This window comes from Tachypleus tridentatus, chromosome 6, assembly GCF_004210375.1.
Source record: "Tachypleus tridentatus isolate NWPU-2018 chromosome 6, ASM421037v1, whole genome shotgun sequence".
Lineage (NCBI taxonomy): Eukaryota > Metazoa > Arthropoda > Merostomata > Xiphosura > Limulidae > Tachypleus > Tachypleus tridentatus.
Window position 1 is genome coordinate 46,125,456 of NC_134830.1, and position 22,962 is coordinate 46,148,417.

The 22,962-nt window shown below is 32.8% G+C and overlaps 1 protein-coding gene and 1 pseudogene across 9 annotated transcripts in view; both read right to left on the reverse strand.

The window, feature by feature from the left end:
- Positions 1–990: 990 nt before the first annotated feature.
- Positions 991–1,533, reverse strand: LOC143251603 (mitochondrial basic amino acids transporter pseudogene; annotated as a pseudogene).
- Positions 1,534–14,125: 12,592 nt separating this feature from the next.
- Positions 14,126–22,962, reverse strand: part of LOC143252388 (striatin-3-like) — an 83,066-nt gene continuing 74,229 nt past the window's right edge. For all 9 annotated transcript variants that reach the window (XM_076504410.1, XM_076504404.1, XM_076504406.1 and 6 more), the window contains 2 exons: positions 18,731–18,817; positions 14,126–16,628 (listed from right to left, as the gene is read on the reverse strand). In XM_076504410.1, coding sequence (XP_076360525.1) covers positions 16,459–16,628; positions 18,731–18,817 — 257 coding nt within the window. In that variant the 3' untranslated portion in view covers positions 14,126–16,458. The remainder of the gene's footprint in view (positions 16,629–18,730; positions 18,818–22,962) is intronic.

Here is a 22,962-nt window from a genome sequence, read left to right on the forward strand (position 1 = left end):
TACTTTATATTGAAACAGTTTTTACTATATAAACCAATAAGTCATGTGACAAACACAGCTGACAGAGAGTCGCAGTGGAATGTATCATACCTGTATTTTGGCGTTATTCAGCGTTACGCAGTCAATACGACACCATCAGGTCCGGCATGGCCAGGTGGGTTAAGGCGTTCGACTCGTAATCTGAGGGTCGTGGGTTCCAATCCCCGTTGCACCAAACATGTTTGCCCTCTCAGCCGTGGGGACGTTATAAGTGTTGGTCAATCCCACTATTCGTTGGTAAAAGAGTAACTCAAGAGTTGGCAGTGACTGTCACATTATAACGTCTTCATGGCTAAAAGTGTGAGCATGTTTGGTGTGACGGGGATTCGAGCCTGCGATCCTCAGCTTACCAGTCGAGCGCCATAAAAAGAAGTCTTAAAATTGGTATTTGCGTTTTCAACTTGTAAATACAAGTAGCAGCTGCAAAAAAAAAAAAAAAAAAAAAAAAAATCGTGTGTAAGCGGTAAGTCTGCAGACACACGACGCATAAAATCTGGTTTCGATATCCATGGTGGGCACAGTGCAGGTAGCCTATTTTCAGTTTAAAATTATTAACACATTTGGTGTGTGTGTGCTTTTTTTTCTTATAGCAAAGCCACATTGGGCTATCTGCTGAGTCCTCCGAGGGGAATCAAATGCATTTGGTATCCCGTTAAAACGAAAATTTTCAGATCAGTTAATAGAACAAGATACTAAAACGCTCTGCTAGAAGGTCAAGAAGGTTTTATTTGCTCCAATAACAGAGTTTTGGTCAGTTTTTGTCACTTGTCTGAAGAGAATAACAGAGTTTTGGTCAGTTTTAGTAACAACTGAAGAATCAAACCTATCCTTGGCGTTTTCATAGAGCTTAGTAACTCAAAAAACTGTGAAAAATATGGTAGCATTGGTTGGAAACGCCCTTAGGATCGTGAAGTTTAAGCCCTGGGTGAACGCTCTCAAACCTTCCCGACGCTAGGTCGTCGTTATACAGTCCATGATGCCACTGAACTGGTATGGTCCAGTTGTTTCGTCGACTTGTAGTCTATACTTCACTACATCCAGCGGATAAACTGAAACCCAAGAAAAGATACCAGCTGAACCTCCAGCCATCATTATAACGTCTTCAGTGTTTGAAAAGAGGTGAATAATAAGCCCAAAATAAGCCCCAAATCCTGGGCTGTCTCTAAGAATTGTGTAACTAAAGCCCCTAAAGATCCTGAGTGTGCCTTCCGTTCGAATCAACTTCATCAGGCAGTCAATCGAACCTTTATAGCAGTTTGAAAGTTTTGTGGAAGGAAGAATACGTGTCGTTACGGCGTGTTGACCTGGAAGCTGCGTCCGGGTCTTAGCCAACTCTTTTGGACTTGTTATTACACTTTGTACTGCACCCGCTACCGCTTCGGCTGTCATGTGGCTAGTTATAGAATTGGGGTCAGAAAAAGACCGTTGGACGTTGCCTTGGACACCAAGAAGGATGGCGATGATAACGGCAAGACTAAACATTGCAGAATACATTCTTTTGTGCAGACCACCTGTCTAAAGTATATATAAGAATTTAATGCTGCAATACCATAACTGATTTATATTTACATAATAACGCCCCCACGGCTGAAAGAGAGAGCGTGTTTGATGGGATGATGGGGATTCGAATGCGCGACTCTCAAATTGCGAGTAAAGCTCTCTGCGGGAACAACTGCTGTTACATTTGACAAACTGTGGTTGATACTAAATCAAAAGGATGAAGAAGCACAAGTACCTTAGAAATGCGGTTTTCAGACTTTACAGACTAGCGTATTATGTTTTTATATGATATACAACCCAGGCCTGTTACAAAACGAAAAAAAAAAAACATAGTAGGAAAATTAATCTTTTTAACATTGACCCATTAAATACGAAGGATGTGATAGATTCTTTTGTGGCTCAATTGAATAATATGTGGTGTAATTATTGTCAAGAAAACACTGGCGATTCAAGAAGTTTATTTATTTATTTTAGAGCAAACTTACACTGGACTACATGCGGTGTTGAATCGAATCTCATATTTTAACATTGTAAGTTTGTAAGCTTACCGCTGTCCTTTCGGGAGATATCTAAAAGTGAGGAAAGCAGTGTGTAAATGTTCACGGAAGACACAGTTGGGGCTCATTTCAAAACGTTACCACTTATTGCGTGTCGCTCTCCAGTGGCACAGCGAAATGTCTGGGAAAGTATATAGCTGAAAACTAGGTTTCGATATCCGTGTTGGGAAATGCACTGATTGCCCACTCTGTAGTTTTGTGCTCAACTACAAAAAAAACAACAAAATTTATTCCTTTATAAAGATATTATTAATCTATGTTACAACAAAATTCAGTCCGTTAACTTAACCCACCCCCAGTGACTCAATGGCAAATCTGGGGTTAAGAACGCTAAAAAGTCAGGTTTTTGATACCCGCGGTAAGCAAAGTTCAGATAATCCTAGGTGTAGCTTTTGCTAAACAACAAACACATTACTTAATTTCTGTATTGCATATTAATAATAGGAATAAACGATCTTATTAGACCAAAACGTTTTTATTTTATCTATAATAGAAATACATAAAACAGGCCCGGCATGGCCAGATAGTTAAGGCACTCGACTCCTAATCCGAGGGTCACAAATTCGAATCCTCGTCACACCAAACATGCTTGCCCTTTAATCCCTGATAATGTGACGGTCAATCCCACTATTCGTTGGCAAACGAGTAGCCCAAGAGTTGGCGATGGGTGGTGATGACCGTCTGCCTTTCCCTAATCTTACACGGCTAAATTAGGGACGGCTAGCGCAGATAGCCCTCGTGTAGCCTTCCACAAAATTCTAAAACAAACAAACAATACATAAAACTATAATGATTACTAGAACAAGAAATTCACAAACAAGTTTGTAAATATTAAAGAATGCTAAATTAAATCGACGATTAGAAATATTTATGGTTTCGTGAGCTGAGAATCAACGGTGTAAAGTTGGTTCTGGATAACTTCGTATGAAAACAGTTTACGTTTTCCTTGAAACCCACTTGAAACAAAAATGTATCTCAGAACGGCTGGTATGGGTATCAACACTTTTATTGCAAAGCAGAGAACAACGTTTCGATCTTCCTAGGTCATCTTCAGGTTAACAAACAGTTCACGTTTTAAAATTCCATATTGCACCTGCTATAACTAATTAGTTTTATGAAGTCTGTTTTCTCTAACAAAACAAGATAATTATTTTAATTACTTGAGTTAGCAAATAAGCGAAAAACTCAATATAATTAATTCTTCCAAGTAAAGTTAAAAGCTTACTAACAATTGTTTTGTTGTTTTTTTTTAGAATGATCTATCTGCGCTCTTTCCACCGGTAAGAAACTAAACGGGACGTTTATTAACGTAGAATATGCTTATGATTCTATTTTAAAATATATTACAAAGTTAGTAACTCAACTCCAAAACAACCCGCCACGAAATCCAAAGCCGTCAAAGATATTTCGTAATCAATAGACAAATATGATAACTTATAAATAATTATATTTTATAACAGACGTATTTTAGTTTAATTTAAACTTATAAATACCATCTTAAGTCTCAAAATCTTAACATATAAACTATTATTTAAGATCTGACCACAATAAGAATATCTTTTTATAGTTACAACTATACAATCACATGAAATAATGAGGAAGCTATAATTTTCAGTTCGAAACTGTGATAGAACGCTGTTACAACGACAACTTAGAGGTAAGCAACTTAGGTGGAAAACGTAGTGATGAAACCTTAAATTTTTATTGTCGAAAATGTTATTGGGCGAACACTGAGGAGAGTCGTGTGCAAAATATTTGAGGATAATTTTTAATTTCTTATACCACAAGCTCTTAGATTCTTCACTAACAAGTATCAAACGTTTTTATGCTACATTGATTAAAAATCCTTTTTTTAAACACTGTGAAAGGAATCTTTGTTTGATTTGAATTTTACGCAAAGCTGCACGTAAGCTATCTGAACTAACCGTCCCTAATTTAGCAGTGTAAGACTAGAGAAGGCAGCTAATCATCACCACCCACCGCCAACTCTCGGGCTGCTCTTTTACTGACGAATAGTGTGATTGACTGATGCATTATAACGCCCCCACGGCTGAAAGAGCTAACATATTTGGTGTGACGGGGATTCGAACCCGTGACCCCTAGAGTAGGAGTTGAGTGCCTTAACCACCTGGCCATGCCGGGCCCGAAAAAATATTGAGTTAATAAAGAAAAATGATAATGATTTAATAATATATAGAAGCTTGTTCTTGTATGATCGAAAACTCAATAATTATTAAACTTTTCTATGTAAAGATGCCAAACACTCTCTTTTCCTCGTGGTCAGGAGGTAAGTCTACGGACTTACAACGTTAAAATTCGGGACTCAATTCATTGCGGTGGACACAACCAAAAATCTTCTTGTAACTTTCAGTTAGATCTCATTTTTTCCCTCGATTTTGACCTGGAATCATCTGGTGATAAGGGCATTCAACTCACAGACTGGTCTCGGTTTCGGACTCCTTCATCGAACACGTTCGGCCTTCTAGTCCAATAAGGTGACAGTGAACCCCATTATTTGTTGGAAAAGGGTATTCTAAAAAGTTGGCAATAGGTGGTGTTGACTAGTCTATCATTTCAAAATTAGGGATGGCTAGTACAGACAAACCTACTAGTACCAACACAGTCGCCGCTCTCCACATGTAGCGAATCAGCAAACTGATGCTTTACTTCTACCACGTATTTTTTGCAATAGAATTAATTTTGTCAATAAATAATTGAAAACATTATTGTGTATTTTTCTTCTCCTCTGTATCTTTAAAAACACAACTTTTTTTTTTCATGTAGTGAAAATGTTAACACATTCTCCACAATTTTGGCGATTATGAAAAAAACTGTTGGACGTCTCTGCTTTAATAACTTTCTATGACAAACATTTTCAGTGTTCAACGAGGTCAAATTTTTCTCTTGGTTTCACGAGTGGAAGCTTAGCTTAAAATATCCACTTAAATAATCATACGTGTTGACGGCTCCAAGGTTACGACAAGGTTTGCAAGTAATAAATAGAGATATCATTAAATACATTCTGTTATTTATGTGTATTTAATTATTAATAATAGTCAGAATAGAAAAGCTCCAGAAGAAAGTGCATACGAAAAGCTATTACATGTACAGTTTCAGTGTTTATTTGAAGGAAGATGGTTTAACCATTGATAGCTTACCATTAGTTAAAACATAAATAAGCAGCGATATCGAATACTAAAAACTACAATTTTGTAAGAAAATTTGTATGATTTATATCATTAAAAGTACTTGAAAACTACGGTCATAAATATGTACTTGAAATATTTTCTGTTTTTGTTACATGATACAGGATGCTAATTGATTAAGGAGAAATTATCATCAACAGGCAGTTTTATCGAATTCTCGTATCTCTTGTATATCCACTCTCTATCTCCTCGATGGCGGCTCAACAATGACTAAGGTAGTTTATAGCGGCAAAATTGAGATTTTCGATACCTGAGGTAAAGGGAGCGCAGATTACGTAATTTTGTGTTTAAAGTAAACAACTTATTATTTTTCAGAAAAGCATGTTTCATCATTGACAAGAAATATGCCTTGTAGTCTTATGTGCCTAAAGTAAAATAAAAATCAATAATATACTTAAGCTAATTTTCTATACATTTAACAATGAAAAACAAGAGGCGTGTTAAGCCAAATTCCAATATAAAATAAATTAGAAATAATTCACATTTGATTTGCAATTATTTAAATTTTAACTCGCTGTTTATTAATGAAAGTACATCTTTAACTAAAAAAAAAAAAACAAACAATCCTATTATACTTAGGCCCGGCATGGCCAAGTTGTTAAGGCACTGAACTCGTAATCCGAGGGTCTCGGGTTTGAATTCCCGTCATTCCAAACATGTTCGCCCTGATTATGTGATGGCCACTCACACTATTCATTAGCAAAAGAGTAGCCCAAGATTCTAATCTTACACTCCTCAATTAGAGTCGTGAAATTTAAGCCAAATCTAATATTCCTAACTGTAAACAAATAATTACTTCTGGAGTGGTACACTGTCTAGTTTGTTTGGAACATAAAGATAAATTTATCACTTCTGTTAAGTGCTCTTATAAACTATATAATTTTATTTGTTAAGACTATAACTATTTGTCCACACTATTACCACTTTTATCACACTACGTGACAGCTCGCTCATTCAGGTTATTTAGAATGTTAAACAAGATATAATTCATTTATTGAATAGTTGCAAATTTGATATTAATTATTTTAATAGAATTCTGTAATGTTCGTAACTTATCTGACATCTTGTTCATCACTCCTTGAACAATACTTTATCTAATATTCTTTGGGAATAGCAGTTTTAACACCCAAAATGTCTTCCACATCATCAGTTTGTACATTTCTTTATAATTATTCACAGGTCTTCTCTAAGGGGATGGTGATAATATTTTACAATTCTTCTTCACCTTTTGTTATCATGTTTCTCCATCATTCTTTTATAAGACACTTCAGTGTTTTTAGTCTTGTTATTGGTTTGGTTCTTTCATTTATCCAGTACTTCTTCACATTTCTATTCATGTCTTATTTTGTATCTCTTTCCAAATCTCTCTACCACTGTTGATCATCTCCAACTTCGTAGAGCTGTAACAGTTTTAGTTGTTTCAACTCATTCTTTGTTACAAAGTGTTCTGTATCGGGATTTCAGACTATACATATTTATACAAAGTATTCTGTAGTGGGTTTAATCTATACATATTTATATAAAGTGTTCTATAGCAAGCTTTAATCTGTACATGTATATACAAAACGTCCTGTAGTGGGCTTTTAATCTATACATATTTATACAAAGTGTCCTGTGATAGACTTTCAGACTACTCATGTTTATCAGGTTAATAGACCTTTCCTATGATTATTAAAAATAATACCTTAAAAGTTAAACTGCTTGTATTTTTTTTACCCCTGTTATTAATAACAGAAGATAATTCTTGCTAATAGTTTGTATGTGTTTTTCTTATAGCAAAGCCACAAAGGGCTATCTGCTCAGCCCACCGAGGGGAATCGAACCCCTGATTTTAGCGTTGTAAATCCGGAGACATACCGCTGTACTGGCGGGGGGCGCTAATAGTTTGTAACTAAGCACAATTAGTAACTGAGCTGTGACTAACTGTGAAACTTGATCATTAGCGTTATAACTCCACTGAATTATTGTTGGGCGGCCAAGTGAGCGTGATGATTGGGGAGGGATAAACCCTAGCTCTGGATAAGGGGTATAAATGTAGATACTTAATACTTCTATGAGTAAGGCGGGCCACCTTTTGTGGTTACGTCACTAACGTAAATTTATTTTTAAAATAAATTATTATTGTCCAAAGTTTTAATTGGTTTTATTTTTATATTTTGCGTTTCATGTTAAAATGTTGTCAATCTGTGCTGAAAATGTTTTTTATATTATGTTTTAAAGGTTTTTTTGTGTGATATAAAGCTTTGTTTCAATTTATTTCGTTCTTTGTGTGTTTCTCTCTTTTCCTATATTCCTACCTAAATTTTAAACATTTTTGATATTTTTGTATTTAAAAGCATTTACTTTGAGATGTTTTAAGACGTCATTGTAAATAAAGGATTCACTTGTATTTCGCGAGAGTTAATATATTTCCTATCCACAAGATGATTTTTGTTTTGCGTTTAGTTCTTCCTCTTCAAGGGTATTATTATGTGCAATTGGTTTAGTTAGCACATATTAGTTGAGGACGTTTGTGTCACATGAGAGTCTCGAGCACGTGATCGTTTGGTGTGTTGTCGTGTTATCCCATTGTACTACATTCAAAATTAACGTGTACTTTAAGACAAGCCTGAGACAGGGTGGCACGTAGATTGTGGTGTGAAGATGCTACACATCTTCCTCTCCCATATATTTTTTTTTTTTTAAACTACTGACTGTGGAACTTTCCAAATCCAGGTAAGGTGATGTGATAAATGTGAAAACTTACATCATGAAGTGGTGGCGAACCTATGGCACGCGAAAAAAAGTTGCTGGAACGCGGCATGGAGTGCCTCCTCTTTCTTCTTTAAATCCTTACGCTAATCCATAATAAATAAATATATAACGATTAGCATTGTTGCCAAATGCAACAGCAAATGATTTTTCCAACCCGAAAGCGGTGAGATATATTCACAGGAGACGTTTCACGCCTTTTTGGCGCAATTTTTGCGATTGCGAGAACACGTTTTGAATTCCTCGCAGACCCGGTGAACACATCAGTATTTGAATGAAAATAGAAGCAAACTGTTGATATTGGCTTCGCTTTGCTTATATTTTTCTTCTGTTGTTTGTAAGTGAATATTGGGTATTTAGTAATAATAATGGTAAACATGTCTTTAATATTTTGCAGTAAATATGTAAATTATATTGTTAAAATTATGTTATTTGACGTGGCATGCGTATATTTTTAACAGTTAATTAATTATAGATTTATTTTTGTATTAATGGCATAAATTTTTACCTGTTGTTATGTCACGGTAAGTTAAACTATCGTATTTAAGTTAATTGACGAGATATTTTAAAATTATATTTACCATTTTCACCTTGTGAGAATGTCAGCTCAATCAGCAAAGAAACAAAAACGTTCAAATGGAAGGAGCAGCAGCAGATATTTTCAAGAATCGTGGACTGAAAGATTTGTCACGATCAAAAAGGGCGATAAAGCATTATGTATCTTATGTTCTGAAACAGTGGTGTGCAAGATTTTCTTTGTATTATGAAACTGTTCATAAATGGCTTTGCGATAATAGTGAGCAACAAGAAGAAAACATGACTCTTGAAGTCAGCAACAAGAACATATGTCAAATGTTTTGATTAAATATGTTTCAGGTAGTTCCAAGTTAGTTACTGCTAGTTTTGAGACTTTAAAGATTATTGCTCAATATGAAAATCCACTTAGTGATGGGGAGTATATTAAAGAATCATGCCTAGAATGTGCTCCTTTTGTTTTTGACGATTTTCAGAAAAAGAAAAAATATTCAGCGCATCAAGAAATTGGCAGTGAGTAGAAACACAGTAAAAGATATAATATTAATGATGGAAACAAACATAGAAGAAACAGGTAACAAAAGTATTTGGTTAATGTAAACTCCTTTCCATTTGTCTTGATGAGAGCGATGATGTTACATAATCAGCTACGTTAGCCGTTATTGCTCGATTCTGTAGGGGTGATGAAATCTGTGAAGGGCTGGTTCACTTGGTATCGCTACCTGAACATACTACAAGAGCTGAATTATCCAATCGACAGATTGACTTTTCAAAAACAGTTTCCGTGACAACTGATGGTGCGCCTAGTATGATTGGTAAAGAAGCAAATTTTATAAATCTGTTTACAAAAATATATTGGACATAAACTGGTAGGCTTTCATTGTATAAATATATTGGAAATTGTGAAAAGTGACGGAAATTGTAACTAAGGTAATTAATTTTATTTCTGCGCATGCTTTGAAAAAAATTTTCAGAATTTACTGAGAGGAGAATTCGGTGTACACAGGAAGGATTACTTATGTGCGACAATATTCATTGACTAAGCAGAGATTCTGTTGTTTGTTTTGAATTGAGCACAAAGCTACACAATGGGCTATCTGTGCTCTGCCCACCACGAGTATCAAAACCTGGATTTTAACGTTATGAGTCCGTAGACATGCCGCTGAGCCACCGGCGGCAGAGGTTCTGTCCTTAAACGATTTCTCGAGTGTTTGGATGAAATTCGTCTCTTTTTGATCAATGAAATCTTATCGAGAATTATCTGCTGTTCGCAGATTTGTAGAGTGATATTTTTACATATTTCTCCTCACATTTAAATGACTTGAACACTAAATTACACGGATCTGGCAAAACACTTGATGTTATGTTTGCTAACATAAAGGTTTTTGAAACCAAACTGAAAAATTTTAAACGTGACGTTTACAATGACACTTTTAAATATTTCCGAAACCTAAAAAAAAAACACGACCTATTTTGAAATACACGAGAAAATATATTGGGTTGAGGAATAATTCGTGAGCGTTTTTCCAAGTTAAAAAAATATATTCATAAATGAAACGCTTTCGCAAAATATTTCATGTCATTTGGTAGATAATTTTTTGCTCTAATAGATGGTGTGTTTGATTTTCATATGTCTTTAATTTTTGCTTTCATTTTCAGCTCATTAAATGGAATGTCAAGTGGACAAAATCGAGCATTTTCGACACCATCTGCTTTTCGCATTTAATTTCTTGCAATTTCGTTTGAAACAATGCATACTATATACCTAGGTATCACATGAAATAAAGTATCATAATAAATGTTTTGGGTGTAATGTGTTCATGCATTGAAGTATTGTATAGTCTTGCATGTAATGCTTGAATGAAATTATTTAAAAACGCTCACGAATTATTCCTCAACCTAATACATTCGAAGTTTGCAAATGTAATTTTACAGCACCATTAATTCAACTTTTGAACAATTTTCTTTAAGAGTTGATAAGTTCAGGCTATTTGAAGAAACTTCAAAATTCTTAAAGTATGCAAACAGTGTAACGATAAACAAACTGAATTTGGAAATGTTGCAGTGGATAGACTTGAATAATTTTGAAATTGATTTACAAAGCAGCTCAATTTGGAGGCAAAAATTTGTCGACTTATGAGCTGAACTAGAAAATATTGAAAGATATCAGTTCGTGACTAGAATAACGCAGAAAAATTGCAGAAAATAAGGTTCTGAAACTCTGGAATTCTATTCCTGAAACTTTTGACTGTCTGAAAAATGTCTCAATGGCAGTATTAACAGTATTTTCATCAACATATTTATGTGAGTCATCACTTTCAGTGATGAACTTTGTAAAGTGTAATTACAGGAACAGACTTGTTGATGAAACTAGTGCTGCATGCATTGCTCTCAACATAACCAAACACAAGCCTGATACAAAATATCTGTCACTGTTGGTGCAGCAGCAAAAGTCTCACTAACAGTAAAATATGTTTATTTTCCTTTCCTTGTTTTTTATTTTACATAATATGAACCAAAGCTTATCATTTCACAAAATGCTTTCTGTTAATAGTAAAACAATGAACAAATATGAATAAGCACAAGGATTCCTTTTACTTAAAGAAAATCCATTATTATTGTTACAAATTCATTTATTTTATTTATTGTGAATTACTATAGTTATTAATAACAAGTAACTTCTAAAGCCGTTTCATTTAAAATAATTCAGAATAATCATCATTGATAATCTAATGCTAAAAATTACCATGGGCACGTGAGAGAATGTTTTAGAAGATTATCCCAAATTTGGGCACACACTCTCAAAAAGGTTCGCTATCCAGGGACTTTAACCGAACAACAAGCTTGCTGGTTTTCCAATTTTTCTGAATGATAGTGAAATTAATTCAAGATTGAAAAGTAATGGCAGTAATAGTTGGTATAATACTAAATAATTAAATTTCACTTAGATTTCTGTTCACATTACAATAATTATAGTTTATGAAACTGATGATATAAACTGTGTCTTGTGCCCTAGCCAGTCTGATGAGACCTTGTATCTGGGACAAAACCTTGCACTAGATACAGTATGGTTGAGGTACTTATCATCAGGTCATCCCATAAGAATTGTCCGAAAATTTAATACAAAAAGTGCATCATCATTTCGGTCTTTGTAGAAGGCTTTAATGATTAAAATATGTAGTAGGATGTGTATAAAAATGTTCAGACAAATAAAAGAAACTAACCCAGCTCCACATTTTGAGATCATTAATCAAGTAAACCCTTATGAAGATGGATGTGTCTGAGGAGCACATCAGACATAATGCTTTACAAGTTTAGAAAAGGCAATAGTGCAGCAGAAACTACACAAAACATTCAAGATGTTTATGGTGCAGTCTCTCAATGAAAGAAAATGTCGAAGATGATTTCAGACGTTCAGATCAGGTGACTACAGTTTAAGCGATGCACCACGTTCAGGTCGTCCTATTGAGTTTAATGATGACTTGCTGCTGCCTGCACTTGATGAAGATTGTGCTGCAACAGTTGAAGAACTAGCACAGAAGCTTAATTCAACCCATTCAACAGTTCACAGTCATCTGCAATAGCTTGGAAAGGTGTCAAAACTCGGAAAATGGATCACCCATGATTTGACAGAAGCCAACAATGGCTCAGTGCATATAAACTGGCTAAAGCACAGCCCAAAATGTACCTCCACCCTATGAAAGTCTTGTTGTTGGTATGATCCACTTTAAGTTGCTGTCACTCAATGTAACAATTGCATCAGACTTATACTGTCAACAGTTAGGGCTTATTGCACTGAAAGAAAAGAAGCCTTCTTTTATCAATCGTAAAGATGTTTTGTTACACCAGGATAATGCACGGCACCATACAGCAAGGATCACATTTGCAAAGATTGAAGAACTAGACTGGGAAAACTTCCATATCCTCCTTATTCTCCAGACCTTGCCCCATCTGATTATAATCTATTCTGAAGTTTGCAGAACTATCTTGATGGAAAAGAGCTTAGAACACATAAAGATGTCAAAACTACCCTTTCTACATTCTTTTCCTCCAAACCCCAAGAATTTTAAAGAAGTGGTATTCAGAAACTTATGAATAGTTGGCAGGAAGTAATTAATAACAATGGAACATACATTATTGATTAAATAACATTAAAAGCATTTGAAATCCTTTCTCTTTTTCCGAACCTGAATTACTTAAGGGATGACCTGATACATACTTTTCTTGGCTTTCATTCGAAGCTTCTCAGAATTGATAGTTGCACCATTGTATTCTGCCTAACTTTGTGTTTGGTGGATATCTCGTGACTGTCACATGGACCAGATATATTTCAGTGTCCTTTTTCGGTTTAGGTAGTTATAAAAAAAAATGTGCTTTGTACATGCAGTTTTTGCACTTTAAAAGAAATTTGCTTGAAGAAAGCAGTTTGTCTATTTTATTTGTAATTGTTTTTGAAATAATCAAGATTTGTCGGTTAACAATTTATCCATTTCTTCTGTTGGTCAAGCAAGTTACAACCTTTACAGTGTTTTATTTTACTTCATCTTCTCAACTCGAAAACCATATAACACGGTTGTACACAAAACATTAGATAAAGTGCACTCAGCTGTGTCAGTGAAACTTATTCATTAACTCTTTTCTGCATTTGTTTTCTCGTTAATATTCCATCAATCCAGATATTTAAAATTGTTATACAGTGTTAGTTTACCTGTATGCTGTTATTCCTCTAAACCAGGAAACTGTACAGCTTTTAACAAAATGTACCTCTGTACTACTAATTGTCTACTACAAGCAGTATGTTTACTGTTCAGTAATTTGTTTCTTCATAAATAACAACACTTACATACACAATTTGTATAATTTGTTGTCCTTTTACTTAAAACAGGTCAGATTTTAAATTATTACATTGTATGCTTTTATTCCTTGCTGTTGCATGCAGCAATATAATTATTTTTAAGATTAGTTGGTTGTCCTTATTTTATAGAGAATAAAGGTGGTAGCAAAATAACCAAATACCCAAAAGTTACAATGTGCTGGTATACTGGGACTTGTTACAAGTGAAAGGAAATTTCTTTTGCTCTAGTTCTTCTATTAATTATTTTGTTTTTAGAACTGGTGACATGGTTACACTTTCAAATTGGAATAAGGGTTAAATACCAAAATGAACTATGAATGATTCCAACATGTTATCTGCATCTTATATGAAAATGGAATATTGCTGCAACAGTTGCTTAACAAATGTTACCTTCTTTTTGTTTCAACTTTCTTGATAAAGCTTTGGAAAGGGACAATTATTTTTCTGCCCTAATATTCATATTTACTTCCTAAACATGTGAATTATCAAATACAGATCTTACAGTCTAACTGAAAATCTCAAGCAAATGTATAAGATAGCTAAAAACATAATATTAAGTGTTGAGTGAAAAAACAACAACACATTTTTCACATAATCTACAATGTAAACAACCAATAATTAGAATCCTAGTGCAAACCCTGTTAAAATGTTATAGCTATCTTACCAATGGAAATACTCTGTTGTTTCCAAATACCAGACTAGTAGTTTTATTTCAGTTATCTTTCAATATCTATACATTACATATAATAATAATCCAAATCCCTTTATAGTGATTTCACATTGCAAAAGAACTCCTTTCTCTATCACTCTTTTAAAATTGAACACAAAACATCTCTGTCCTTGATCACCAAGAATGCATATTTTTTTAATGTAAATGTATAAACATCTAGTTCACAAAAAACTGAAGGTGTATAATCATATTACACCAAGTGGTGACTAATATGCAGAGTTTGTTAAAATAAGGAAGCACTCAGCTTTTAATTTTAGCTGTGAACAAACCTTTACCCTGTGTGTGTGTGTGTGTATTTTTACCAATTTCATATTCTCTTCCATTTGGAAAAAAATACAAATTGATTTAAAAACATGTTCTATTTTACAATTTCAAAAGAAAAAATATCAGCACATCATTCAATCAAGTTTTTAAAATGGTTCCACTGGCTGACAGTGCACATGTAGTCCATTCATGTTTTAAACAGAAGTGTCTTCAAAATACAACTGTTTTACATTTATGTCCCAAATGAGACTCCCCATATTTAAAATAAATCAATGATGTTCAAAACAGAAACAGTGTATCAAACACTGGTTCACAACTGACATTAATATATGATCAATGTCAAAATGAACACAGAGAAAACATAACTTGTTAGATCCTTAAGGAGGTTAACTTGCTAGGGACTAAATACAAACCCTGAAAGTTTTAGAAAACAGAAATCTTACCTTGTTAAACATGTTTTGAGATTCAACAACCCCAAAAAAAGCTCTTTAATACTGAATTTAAAAAAATCATTTTGAATAATATCTAAAAGTAAATTATTTAAGTTTATTAACAAAAAATAGAAGAAAGCAGTTTGGGATTTCCAAAAAACATGAACCATTTTAAATAGCCAGGTTATATTATTTATTTTTGATGGTGATAGGTGGGGCATGCATGCACCATGTAAGGCATTCTATCAGTTCCTACAGACACTGAATTATTACAATCAAAATATCCAACCAAACAAGGGTAATTTTATATTATAAAAGTTACCACAAGCACTTTGTCCAAATAGGAAAACAATACCAAGAGCACTTTTTTTTGCTGCCTTTAGACTTTGTCGTATAGAGAAAACCAAGGAAGGTGGAAACCAAATAATCTTACAGCATTCCATCTGAAGGAATACTCCTTCTACATAGGAGTCTGTACACTATACAAACAAAACATAGAAAACCAAAACAAACTTCACTGTCTGTTCATATGAAAAAGTAAACTTCTACTTAACACAGTGACAAGTGTATGACAAGAAAATTGGTATTTTCTTACTGGTGAATTAAGATTAAATGGTATGGAAAAAGTGTTTGGAAAACTTAACTAAAAGCTCTGCCAGTGGTTATCACAAGCACTGAACCAAATACTTCTATGTGTCACTTAATTAACAACCCTGCCAGAGATCATGAACATCTTTTGAAAACAGAACCAAATCAGGAATTAGTATAGGTTTTTTTCTCATGCTTTTTTTACAATAAATTTTCTTCATTCTTAATGGTATTAAAAATAATTACCCAAGAACACTGTAGTTCTTAAAAAACTTCTTACAAATAAACTACAGAAAATAATCTCATTTATTTTACTTGTTTTCTTTTTCAATTTGATGATTTTATATGATGAAGCAGAAAATATTTATATGTTCAGTTATTATTAATGTCTAAATAATAGGACTCTGTTTAATTTTTGCAAAAGCTTCCATTTAGATGAAAATGTGCTTAATTTTCTCAAAAGACTTCCAAGCTACTTACTTAATGAAGACACCAGTGGAATGAAAAAAAAACAAAACAACAACTTCTGAAAACTGCTACTTCAACTACATTAAACCAGAACTCTAAGGTAAACTTTTAGAGTACAATTCAAATGAAACATTTGTAAAGGTTTCGATTATGCTTTATCACATGATTTAGAAAGAACAATATTTCAGAGTAAAATTTAAAAAAAACAGTTTATAACTATAAAAAAACTGTTTCTAGACAGACAACAATCATATTAAAAGTAAATATTGATAGATTTAAAATTAATGCTTTAAACCATTCCAGTATAACTGAATTATGTCCATAAATAACCAGTAGTGTTTTAGTTACCAATATCATTTCCTCTAATGTTATCACGGATGAGGACACAAGATTTTACAGTAATTACTGATGTATTCAGTCAGTTTACATTTACTTCCTATAATCATTGTCCCAAAACAAAAGTTGTCACCACCAAACAAGTTCAATCCATGCAAGTGAAACTCAAAACTTTGCTACTATGATGTCTCAATTCACATCACACAAATACTTTTGCCAGGGCATCAGCACCAGCACTAGCGATGTATGGCTTTGAAGGATGGAAAGCCACATCGTAGATAGATTCATCAAATTTTTTTCTATGGGAAGTGATTTCTTGAACACAGGTCTTGTTGTCCATGTTCCAGAGCCGTATAGAACAGTCATGACCTGAAACACATGAAGCATTATTATTTTACAGTGCACTACACACTGCACGATATATGGGATAACTGTTACTATACAGTGGATGTGGATCTAAAGGCTTCATACACATTAACAAAATATTTTCAAAAGAAATTAATAAATGCAAGGTCTTTCAGCAAAGATGAACTTATATGACATTAGGAACTCACGTTAAATCCCTAAAAGCTGATTTTAATGATTTTGATAATCTTTAGTTAAGAACGGATAGAAGCTAATCTTAGACGAATAATAATTCTTCTCATAAAAGCCATAAAAAGCTGACTTTAAAGAAACAATATTTGCAAAAAATATTCTTCACATGGTTTTAAAATTTCTCTAGAATGAATCACAATTAGAATTTGTAAACACTAATCTTTACCTGGTGTAGTGTCATTTTACTACTATGTAAACCTATTTGCACTAACCAACCATTACTAAAGAAATAATAAACAAGAGGAAAGGCAGTTAACTGATATCACCCACTGCCAGTTCTTTTATCAATAAATGTTGGAATTGACTGTACATTATAATGACCCTACAGCTGAAAGGGCAAATATGTTCGAACATTACATAAAAAGAGTAAAAAAATATACTTAGTTGTTTTTATTTTGTTAGGAGGTAAATCAAACAAATTGTTCATCTGTCTGTTCACCAGTTCATCTTCCATCCACACAAACAAAAGAACAACTATAGATGATTGTAACAAATCAATCATACGTCAACCATTATACTAATCATCATTATGAACTGGTGGTTATGATTCTAAATAGTAAAAACAAAAAATGTCTACACCTTAAAGAACTGCTAATTATACAGAAAATGTGAAGTTTGTAGATCACTTTGTATCTTTCTGGTCACTCAGTGTCCCAATATTTCTAGCTCTATTTTTTAAATGTGCAGACTTACTTTAGTCAATATGAACATAAGAGATTACATGAAGCTTTTGAGCTAAGCCTTAATATCTACAGAAATTTTGAACTGTAATGGCCTTCCTGTAGAAGAGCCATTACTTAACATAAACAAGGTGTTATACATCAAGAATCATTCACTTATGAAAAATATTCAAATAAAAGAGAAACAAAAACACTTGAAATGTTTAAAGTTTCTTTCTTCCCTTAAAAACAGGAATATTTGGCCTGACGTAACATTGATACTGAAATAAGGAAACTTTGTCTACAAAGACTTATACCAACAACATGCATTGAAAGCTCAATAATTAACTGCATAATGCTTGAAGTGAGAACAGTTTTTTCAAAAATTTTATTAAACTTCATGGGTAAATAGTCCATATAAACCTCAGTGAATAGCTCAGTTCTATTAGCATAATTCTTTTTTATTTTTTAGTTTACAGTCATGAAATAAACAACACACTGGACATTTCATTAGTAACTCTACTAAGTTTTTCTCAAACTTTAGACTGTCTTAAGGAAATGCAAGTTATCATAGACCACAAGTCCATGTCAACATAAAATATTTGTTTTTCAGTAACATTGTATGATTTATTAAAATTGTCTTTTATAATGTTACAGTAGCTTTAAAAATTCTGTATGTTAAACAATCTGATTAACTTGTTTACGTGTAATACAGCATAAGGCTATCAATGTGCTGTTTATACTGTGCCCACTGCAAGTACTGAAACCCAAATGTTTAGTGCTATAAGCCCTCATACAACTGAGCTACCAGAGGGCTCTTACTACCAAACATTAATTCTTTAAGTACATAACAATTACACTGGAACAAGAGAGTTTAAGTAATAGCCACAATCAGTATTATGTGAGCAAAAGATTCAAGTACGACAAAAAACTAGCAGATATCCAGGGCAAAGAAGTAGTCTGATATGGAACATGTACAACTAAAACAAAAGTAAGAATGTATCATAAAGAATATCTAATCTGTTACTGAAAAAAACTTGTCTTTATGATAAAAAAAATCAAATTAATCTGAGGGTGAACTGATTGTTATGGAATATCAAAAACTTCATAAGTATTTCTTTATTTTCCTTTAGTTAGTACTTAGATTTTTTTTAAATTAAATTTTCTAAGAAAACACAGCTAATATACCAGACCATCAATATGTATTTTACTTACTTCCAGAAAGTAGGTACAGTCCATTAGGATCTATTGCCAGACAGGTGACTGCATCCAGATGAGCAACCATAGAGTGAACCATTTTTCCTAAAATCACAGACATTATTTCATAGATAGACAACTTAAAAACACAGGCAACAAAACAATATATTGTTCACAGCTCCAGCAAAGAACAAAAAGTGTATGTCTCTATGAAATAATTATTTTTCACAGACAACATTTATTGGGATTAAAAACACAACTCTAAGTTTGTATCCATTTACATTTTTACTTGCATGTTATCAAGAAACTTGAACTCAATATTGCAGATGATGAGCATTTTCAAATTGTGCTGAATAAACTGTAGTAAAATTAGAAGTAAAACAGCTTACATTTATTTTGTATAAACAAACTCAACAACAAAAACAGCACCATATGTTACTCTATCACTATTGTGAAGAAAAAAAAACTATTTTAAGAAATTATTGGTTATCTAACAACCAATAGACATTGTAATAACTCATTCACATTCTTAATATGTGATTGTAGTATAAAACATCAGACCATTGGCTGAAATCTGTAATGTGAGAACAACATATTCTTCAACTAGGTTAAAAAGATGCTATGATAAGATAAATTATCCAATAAAGTTGTTATTTTTGTTTCTGCATTAATCTAGATGCTCTTATCAAGTGTGAGACTGATTGATTGTAATATGAAATATTTTAATATCAAAACAATAATATTTTAGAAATTAATAAAAAAAAAGTTGCATTAAATTATATTGAGTGATATTTTTATAAATATCAACCTATTTAAAGCTGAAGAGAGCTATTATAAAGTGAGTTGGGGATATTATATCAAAATTATTTTGGAGCCTCATCATGTCATAATACAGTCTGTGTCACTAAATCTAGTTCCATTTTGTTTCAATGACTGTGCACTTTGACAGTTGCCTAGCAGTTTCCATTGCAAGAGGCACCATCATAAAGGTTTAATGCCTAAAGCATATTACTCCTACCTGCAGATTTTCCATAATCCAACTAATATACAAAGAAAACAGCTTCTCAGGACCCATTTTAACTTTCCAGTCACACAGAAATCCATAAATGCTGCATCTAGTGACAAGACAGGCATGTCTTTGTATGGAACAGCATGAAAACCTGTTTCATGTAACAACTGACTGAATCAATACTTGTCCTTCTTTCCAGGTGAACTTTTTTTTCATTATGTTGCATACTGTTGCTTTGATCAAGAGGATGGGTTTTGACACTAGCCTTCATGTTCAAAGATTCTTATCCATTACAAGACACAATATTTTGTTTATCATGGCTGGGATGCAACTTGTAATGAATCTCTTTCCCAATGGTCCTGGTGCACTCCAAGTCTTTCATTACTATTAACTGCAAGAGAATCTTGTCCTTGTAATTCTAAATCTCTATTCTGAATATTTATTTATGATCTGAATATACAAATATTTTCCATGGAAGAAATTTGTACAAAAACCTCACCAAAAGAAATAAAGTTTCAGTTGCATCATATACCAATAAAATGCAAAACAATATAAAAATGTAGTCCTGTTACATTCCATTCCAGTGAAACTTTGTATCTGTTGTGGTTGTCATGTGAATTGACAATTCTCCTTCAAAAATAATGTGATTCACCCTATATAAATTTAAACTAATCATACTGGTCATAGTATTATGATCATGTTTCACATTAGAATTTACACAGCTAATATATGCTACAATCAGCTAGAAAATCTGAAAAATCTTTGTGCATCAAGTTATATTATTTCTTAAAATAATGATTAAAATAAGAAATAACTAAATGTAGAAATTAATGATTTAGATTTTTTTTAGGTTTCTTCTTGTAATTTATTTTCTTATTTTTGAAGTATGAGAACCTTTTTAAATGCTTCAGCTGATTGGACCTAAAAGTTTAATTAGCATGCATAAATTATGCTTTGATTAAGGAGGCCAGGTTTGATAGCAAACGTTTTCAGTAATGCACGACGTAGGTTTCATTATAATTATGCAACGAGTGTTCGTGAAACTTTACAAGCATTTAAAACATCATAATATCAACAACAAGAACAAAACTTTAACTAGGGTGTTTCGATATTTTGTTAAATTTTATTACATGAACTAAAACTACATTTTGCCAAAAACATCAGACAAATAACAATAACTTTTAATATTTTCACATCTTCAAATACAAGGCTTTTAGGAATACATGTGGCTAACAGGGATGCTAAGTTATGTATACCATAATAACCTGAGAAATTACACTACCTTTTCAAGAAAGATTTGTAGAGAACAACTCATCTACAAAGCAACAGACCAATTCAGTCTGGAACACAAACACAAAAATAGTTTAACAGCTACAGTGTTGCAAATGTTTTTTAATACCACCTTTGCAGCAGCTATTCTATAGCTTCTGGAAACTATATTATGGTCTACACACATGCATAATTTATTACTCTCATACAAGCTTGGTTTCTACATTCACATACTGCATGTTGGTATCATATTGTTGAGATATAATCTCGTTACAAAAACCATGCACACTGTAAAGTCGTCCTTACAACTGTTGTTTACTTTCATGATGCTAGAAAAACAAGTAGCTTTAAGAAGTTTTTATAGAAATTAATAAAAACCCTACAACCCAGAAACTTTCAAAATTGTAACTATAACTTAGTATAAATGCAAAGTAAGATTTGACTGAAATAAGTAAGTTAAGGTAAGTATCATACTAACAGGTGAAATGGCTGAACTTGTTAAGTAAAACTTAATCAGAAACAAAGAAGACCAACACATGTACAACAAGCTTATTGATAATTGTGGTACTGCAAAGGTAAGTATCCTTATCACTTTTGTAGCAGTTACTCTGTAGCTTATGGATTCTAGATAATAACTTTCATAAAATTTCTGATTATTCTAATTATTTTATCCTAAATATGGAACAAGAAACAGATCTTGCTCCCCTTGGAATATATATTTTAATTCCAAGCTTTACAAGTCTTCTACAACTCCCTAGTAACACTGTTATCTGACTGTTGAACATTATGTTAATGGAATTCAGCACTCCTATTCACTCACTGAATTATCTAGTGCCAATCATTTCCAAAACCAATTTAAATAGATCATATTACCCACAAGAGCTGGGTATAAAGACACGAGATCTTAACCAAGTTTAAAGAGTCATTCTTAATGTAATGTAATACAAAGCTGAAGATCTAATTTGTTACACCCTTCCCACTAACACATACACAGAATATTTTCAAATTTAGCTAATTTACAATATATTCCATAGCTAAGTCCCAAAACAAAGAAACTGATGACAGGACATGCTATGTTAATTCCACCAATACATAACAAGCTTATTGATAAATGTGGTGTTGCAAAGGTAAGTAAGTATCTTTGCCACTTTTGTAGCAGTTACTCTGTGGCTTGTGGATACGAAACACTTTGTTTTTATTCTCAGAAAGACTGCCTTATGCTACATATGGTGGGGATAAAAAGTTAAATGCCTGAATGTATGCCTTGAAAAGGTTTGAGAAGAATTACCTTGCTTTGCCCTGGTTTTGAAATTTTAACAACCACACTAACAATAAGTTTTCATCTACTAAGATAATTAATTATATTATTATGGAATATCTCAATCAAAATACTGTAAAGTAATTTATATCATGGCTAACCAAAACCTAAACCTCAGTTACTTATTGCTTTTTTTTTTTGACAGACTTCAATTTTATTTTTAACATGCAGCATTCAACAGTGAGCTTTTACTGAAACTCTGTAAATGGTAAAAAGTATGGTTTATACAACAGAGGAATTCCAAAAACATTATCAAAAGACACAATTTAAAGTTACCTTGCAGGACTTATTTGTTAACTCACGGTGTTGGCCAATTCAAACAAAAACAGAGAAAGTACCAAATTTGTGTGTTATTTACATGTTACACCTGTGCCAAGTTGCTAAAAGTGAAAATTAGTAATATAACATGAAATATTTATTGCCATTCATACTATGTGGTTTATTTATATAGATGTTCTAAGTTGATCTCTAATTTCCCACTGTCATCAAGAAAACATTTCTATAATGCGATACAGTAACATTCTGTGGAGAGTTGTATACTGTATTAAAAAAATGAGTTTTTAACTGTCATTTCCTGTTGATTACTTGTAGTTTAAATCTTAAATAAATACATAAAAAAAGTACTGTAAAACTGGGAGAAGGATTTATTGTATG